General features: G+C 31.9%; 1 protein-coding gene across 1 annotated transcript; it reads right to left on the bottom strand.

Moving 5' to 3' along the window:
* Positions 1–3,069: 3,069 nt before the first annotated feature.
* Positions 3,070–6,234, bottom strand: LOC108324488 (receptor-like protein EIX2). The gene has a single exon (XM_017557434.2). The coding sequence runs from the start codon at positions 6,231–6,233 to the stop codon at positions 3,222–3,224; it is 3,012 nt and encodes a 1,003-aa protein (XP_017412923.1). The 5' UTR covers position 6,234; the 3' UTR covers positions 3,070–3,221.
* Between the last annotated feature and the right edge of the window lie 683 nt (positions 6,235–6,917).

Raw genomic sequence — 6,917 nt, 5'->3', positions numbered from 1 at the left:
CCAAAGATGAATAGATTATCACACATGTTGTCCAAATCCTAACATATTTAATTAAGATAATAAACACAAGGACAAAAATATGCCCCGTTCACAAATACGGTATGTTCTTAAACATATTGCAATAACTCATAAATTCCCTTTTCATATGTAACATTCATTCATTCAGCGACGATCCATATTATTTACCTAACAAACTCCATCAATCTCAAATTTTAATTCTCACAAGGTTAAGTCTTACCCATTCAAAAAAAAATATTTTTCATATTTTAATTCTCACAAGATTAAGTCATACCCATTCAAAAAAAAATATTTTTCATAATTTGTTAACACGTAAACGAAGAAATCTAACATCATAAATTTGATAAAATTTCAGCAACAATTCGCATTGGTCTCCAAAATACACAAAGTGAAAGTGATCACTCATAAACATAATCAAGTATACATATGAAGAATACACAAAATTATCTCAAGCAAAATTTTATCAAATTTATACATAAACTTCAATGTACACGTTATAACAAATTATGAAAAATAATATTTCCAAACTTTTCGATCGAATAATTCGATATTTAATATAAATAATTAAAATTTTAATCATTTATACTAAATCACAAAAGAAAACTAAGATTCACCCTGTGTTTCACTATCATTATAATAAATCTTAATAGAATTAAAATCATTTAAACATACAACATCTAATAATAAATCTAAATTTCAAACTACAAATATTTTAAAAATTTAATAAAAAATAAAATGCCAAAAATCAAAATAAAAATTTGTCTAAAATAAAAACAATAATGATGAAGACACGAGACAAAGTGCAATGAGAGCTAAGATACATTTTAATCAAATCAAATTCGTAAAAAGTTTGGCTAATTATATGCAAACTGTGGTATCCAAAAATTTAGCAAAGGGAAACACCAAAATCACATCCAACAACCAATCAAAATAATAAGTGCAATGTATATTAGAAACAAAAAACTAAAAGCTAACCCTGTATATTGGAGTGGTGTTGCCACCATAGTAGAGGGGTCAGTCCCAATGAGAGAGAAAAGAAAACTCGCCCTAAATAGTTTTCATGCACGAAAATAATCGATCAAAATAAAAAAAATCATACCTAAAGCATCCAAACAACATGCATTTGCATTAAATGAAACAAAAATTACCTTTGGTGGTGGTCGTACTTGTTGTTGGAACTGTTAGAAGGCTTAAGGAGAGAGAGCGTGAAGAAATAGTGCACAGGAAATGCTCTCTCACACTTTTTTCTAATTCATAAAATAGCATATGACATCGGTCGCTCTAAGGTCGATGTCATATCTCATTAGACGTCAAACAAGTAGGGTGGTTGATTTCTTGTTCAACATCTAATGGGTATTGAAAAATAATTTTCATGTTATATTTTTTAATGATTTAAATACAACTAGATGTTAACTCCCTCCATTGTTTAATAAGATATGATGTCGATCTTCCTAATGTCCAACATTATATCTAAATAGGAAATGTCTTTTCAGTTCAACTTTTTAGTGATTTAAAAACCATATATGGGTGCTGTAGACGTCTAAAGTGTATATGAAATCAACTACGTGCATGTTCTGACGTTTAATTGGTCATTTTATTTACAAAAAAGTCACTAATCACCTTTTATATTAATTTTTTTCTAGGTTAAAGTTGGATACGAGAAGTTAAAAGTTTATTTCACACCAGTGTAAATTTGCATTTTTAAAATTATAATTCAAATTAGGAAACAATTGAACCTTAATTTTATTATTGAATAAAAATTTGATTGAATGATAATGAGATTTAATTTGTATAGATAATTTAGTCAATTAATTGAATCGATTAATTGTTAAACTTGAATCTAATATTTAAATTATTAATTTTCAATTGTTTGATTGTTTGAATTCGTGGATTTATATATCTTGATTATAATTGATTTTGCTTTTGCTACATACCTTTCTTTTCCAAAAAAATACATATATATATAGTATTTAATCCCTATAAATCTTAATTTTTATTAAGAAAATACTAAAAATAAAATACAATTCAATTTATTTTTTTTAGAATCGACCTAGATTATGTTTTATAATACATAATTACGTAATTTAGAGGATTTTAGAATCGACCTAGATTACGTTTTATACTACATAATTACATAATTTAGAGGATTTTAGTTTCTTTGGTTTAACAAAACCTACCTCTTTTTCTTTTTCTAATACTGAATGAGGAATTTAGGGTTGCATAATTATGAACCCTGTGGTGCACTACACTAATTTGTTTAGCAGATGATACTAATATGATAGGGTCTAATTACAATTCTATTTGTCGTAAGAAGTACCCCTAAACAGTCTGGACAAGTTAAGTTTCATTTTCAGTTTTTTGTTTTTTAAATTTAAATAAATTCTCTTATAATAAAAAATATTTTAACAAAAAATCATTATATAGTAATTTAAAAAAATTTCATTCTCTATTTTTAAAAATAAAATCAAAATATGATACCAGATTTTGATTTTAAAGAAACTGGATTTGGATTAGTTTTCCGATCCTACAAAAAATTCTGCAAATAAAAAGGAAGTCGGAATTAGGCTTTCTAAAATTGATTTTAGATCTTGTACGGTAGAATGTGATTTGTGTCTTATAATTATAACAGTGTGTTATCTGCATAAAATTTATGTACAACAGTTGTACTGGAAAAAACTTTTATCAGAAATGACAGAGAAAAGCTGAGAGAAAATGTTTCTTTCATATTTACATGATCAACATTACAATATATAGATTACAGATACATAAAAAGACATAAGGTAAACACCAAAATTCCACACATATTCTATAATATTACAGCTGTAAAGATTAAAGTTGATTGTGATAAATGTTGATGTCTCATTTCTGATAACTTTCGAAATAGTCAGAAATATGATCACTCGTTTTTTATTTTCTTCAAGTTCAAACTAAAAGTTATATAATAATAATTATAAAGTATTATTATATTTCCACGTCACCAGAAAAATCAATCTCTTTAAATAAGTGTAGGGGAGGATGTATCACTCAGATTATTTGGAAGTTGGAAAAGGATAAAACATGCAACACTTTAGCAATTATTAGGTAAAGTAGAAATTCTACAAGTAGCATTTATTACTATTTTACAAAGTCCAAGTAATTACTTATGAGGCAAAACAAACATGAAATCGTCCTAGACCATAAAAGAGAGACAGAATGCATAAAGACTACCATAATGTGTCACTCAGCACCACGATTCCAGTCAATCTCTCCTTAAAAGTTGCTAAATGTATTGTCAATGATACATTTATCCTGTGTGTTGACTCATCAATATATTGAAAGTAAGCAAGTCTCCAACTTCTCTTCAACAACAAGCTTCCCGTCACAGCCCAAAATCCAATAAAATAGCCAAGTGCAATGACACAGTAAAACCACACTTTCTCTACTTTACCCTCTTTGTGATCTTTTTCTTCATCTTCATTGCCTCCTTGGAAATCATCATGAAAACACTTATTCGGCAGTGGAGGTCCACACAGAAATGGGTTGCCACCATAAATAGAAGGATCATCAAGGGTTGATAATTGAGGTCCTTGGGGAATCGGTCCTGAGAGGTTGTTGTAGGACAAATTTAAGTGGCTTAACCAACTTAAACTAGTTATGCTTTCTGAAATTGCACCAGAAAGTTGGTTATGAGAGAGGTCAAGAGATTCTAGTGATTTCATGTCTCCAATTCTTTTGGGGATATGTCCTGACAAAAGATTGTGTGATAGATTTAGGCCATGCAATGCACGAAATGATGTTATTCCTTCTGGAATAGATCCAATCAAATTATTATTTGACAAGTCCAAGATGACCACAAGTTTTAGATTTCTGGTATACTCAAGTTCTATTCCTTTCATGACCTCTCTAACATCTTGTTCATACCATTCATCAGATCTCCTAGGTTGGTTGACAGAAATATTCATTTGTGAGACCATACCTGTGAGATTTCCGATGCAATGAGGGATTAGACCCATCAAGTTGTTGTTTGAAAGGTCCAAAATTTGCAGTGAAGAAAGTTGGCATAATTGCAAAGGAATTGTTCCATTCAACCTGTTTTGCCGTAGCCTTAGAATCTGCATTGAGGAAAAGATATTCCCCATCCATGAAGGGATAATCCCAGACAAATGGTTATCTCCAACATCAAAAATTAAAAGTTGACTTAAATTTTTCAGTGATGATGGAAACTCCCCATGAAGGCTGTTATTGTTCAAATGTAACCATGCCAACGTGGGTAGATTGCCCAGAGAGCTAGGGATGACACCTGATAATTTGTTGGATGCCAAATTTATGACACCGAATCTTTGAGTAACACTCCAACAATTAGGAATTCCACCAGCTAACATGTTTCCTGAAAGATCAAGACTGTAGAAGGAGTCTATTCTGCACAATGAATTTGGAATGAGGCCACTTATAAGGTTGTTTCCAAGAAGCAAGTAACCGACATTGGGCAAGCTATCAGAAATGTCTTGGGGAAGTGACCCACTGATATGGTTATTGGTGAGATTTATGTAGTAAAGTTGCCTTGGCCATCTTATGTCAGACACCAAATTCTCCAAACGATTTAGGGACATGTCTAAGTTGTGAAGGTTTAAAAGCTGACTCAGACTGTAAGGAATGTTTCCGTGTAACTTATTTTCAGCAAGATAGAGAGTCGACAAATTTTGAAGTTGACCAATATTGTGAGGAATGGTACCATTTAAAGAGTTTCGTGAAAGATCTAAATCTGTTAGGCTTACAAGTTCCACTAAACTCCTTGGAATGATCCCATCAAAATGATTGGAAGAAAGAATTAAAATCTTTAAACTGACAAGTTCCCCGATACAGTCAGGAAGAGAACCGGTGAAGTTATTGTTGGAAAGAACCAAATTCTCCAGATTGACAAGTTTTGTTATTATAGCACAAGGAAGTGATCCCACCAAGTTACTGTCAGTCATAATCAATGAACTTAGATTTTCAAGCTGTCCCAACCATGCTGGCAAAGGACCATTACATTCGTTGTGACTTAAATCCAAGTACATTAAATCGTGCCTAATGCATTCAAACTGTATATGGTTTCCAAGTGCATCACTTTGAATTTTGTTTCTTGACATATCTAATTGTTGAAGATGGCAAAAGTTTCCCAGAATAGATGCGAGAGATCCCTCAATATGATTTACATCATTACCTGAAAGACTGAGGTCTTGAAGACTCTTTAACTCACCTAACCATCCCGGAACAGAATCAAACTTGTTTTGTGATAGGTCGAGATAAACCAGGGCAGTCAGATTCTGTAAAGCAGATGGAAGTGAGCCATATAAAGCATTATTATAAAGAAATAGACAGACGAGGTTAGCACAGGTTCCCAACCAGAATGGGGTGGAATTCAGATTGTTGTAAGAAAGATCAATGACTGCGATGGAAGTCATATTTTGAAAAGCGTCAACAAACGGACTCTGAAGTCCATTTTCTGCTAGATAGAGGTGTTCCAGTCTGGAAAGGTTTGTGGTGCTAACATGTTTATGGGTGTGCAACTTATCAAGTCCACAGTGGATCAATTCTATTTCTATTAAAGTAGGAAGCATGTTGAGTGACTGCAATAAATTTTGTGCTTTATCAAGATTCACATCACTCATGTAAAGGTATTGGAGGGATGAAAGTTGAGAAATCCAATAGAAGTCATCCGCATACAAAAGAGGATTGAAGCTCAAATCAAGAACGAGCAATTTAGTGAGATTCCCAAGATTGTATGGGATCCTACCACTAAAATGACTATCAGAGAGATAAAGGACTTGCAGATGCTGCAGCGTTTGAATGGACGCTGGTATTGAAGTATTGTGAAATCTGTTTCCACTCAAATCTAAATAACTTAGATATTTAAGCTGCAATATAGAAGGGTGAACATGTTGAGCTTCAAGGACATAGTCGTAAAACTTACAGTTAAGTTGCAAATCTTCTTCATGACTTAAGGGATAACAAGGATTTCTGAGATCTAGCTTGACAACATGGCCTGTAACATTATTGCAACCTACGCCTTTCCATTGGCAACAACTAGATCCTTCCCAAGATGAAAGCCTTGATTGATCTTTAAAGCTAGCTTTGATCCTTAGAAGAGCTTGCCTTTCTTCTTCATTGCAACCAAGTGGTGCATGGCCACATGAACATAACACCGCAAATGCTGCAGTCAGAAGGAAAACAATAGCAAAAGGCAACTCCATCATGTCTGCAGAGAAGAGTGTCAGAATACAAAGAACAGAGTTGGCGAGGAGCAATGAAGTAGACAATATTTTGGCACTTGGTTTATCAAATAAAACTCTGAATAGAGTTAACTAAAATACTGATGACTTGATGTCTGATGTGCATCACTAGCAAAATGGACAAAGTCAAGTGTGAAAGTTTGACTTTTAATAATTTAGATAAATTCATCATAAGTATATATATACATTTAGTTTAAAAGTATATACTATAAGTGAAGATAAGTTAGATTAATAAAATACCGAACCATTTCAAAGTATGTATATATGATTTGTGTTAATAGAATTGTGAATTTGAACTATGGGTCTAACCGTTTAACCTCAATCCATTTTTAAAATAGTCTTTTTTATTGACTCACCAAATAATTAGATTGAAAAATTCCTAACCTTGAAAAGTCCCAAGTAAAGTGGATTAAGATAGGGGGAAAAGGAGATTTGAATCGCAACAAGAATCTAGTTAACTCTTATATATTTCTTAAAATTTCACGAGTTCTTCCAATATTCTAAATTATGAATTGATTCCAAAATGCTTTTTAAAATTTTTTTATTGCTTCACTCATCTGATCAATGTGACTTGTCTGGTCAACATGACTTGTGTCATAAGCTTAAACTCGTCTGATGAATGTATTCGTTTAATCAATTCTTTTAGTT

Source organism: Vigna angularis, chromosome 3 (genome assembly GCF_016808095.1).
Source record: "Vigna angularis cultivar LongXiaoDou No.4 chromosome 3, ASM1680809v1, whole genome shotgun sequence".
NCBI classification, from domain to species: domain Eukaryota; kingdom Viridiplantae; phylum Streptophyta; class Magnoliopsida; order Fabales; family Fabaceae; genus Vigna; species Vigna angularis.
This window is presented reverse-complemented; position numbering and strand designations above follow the sequence as displayed.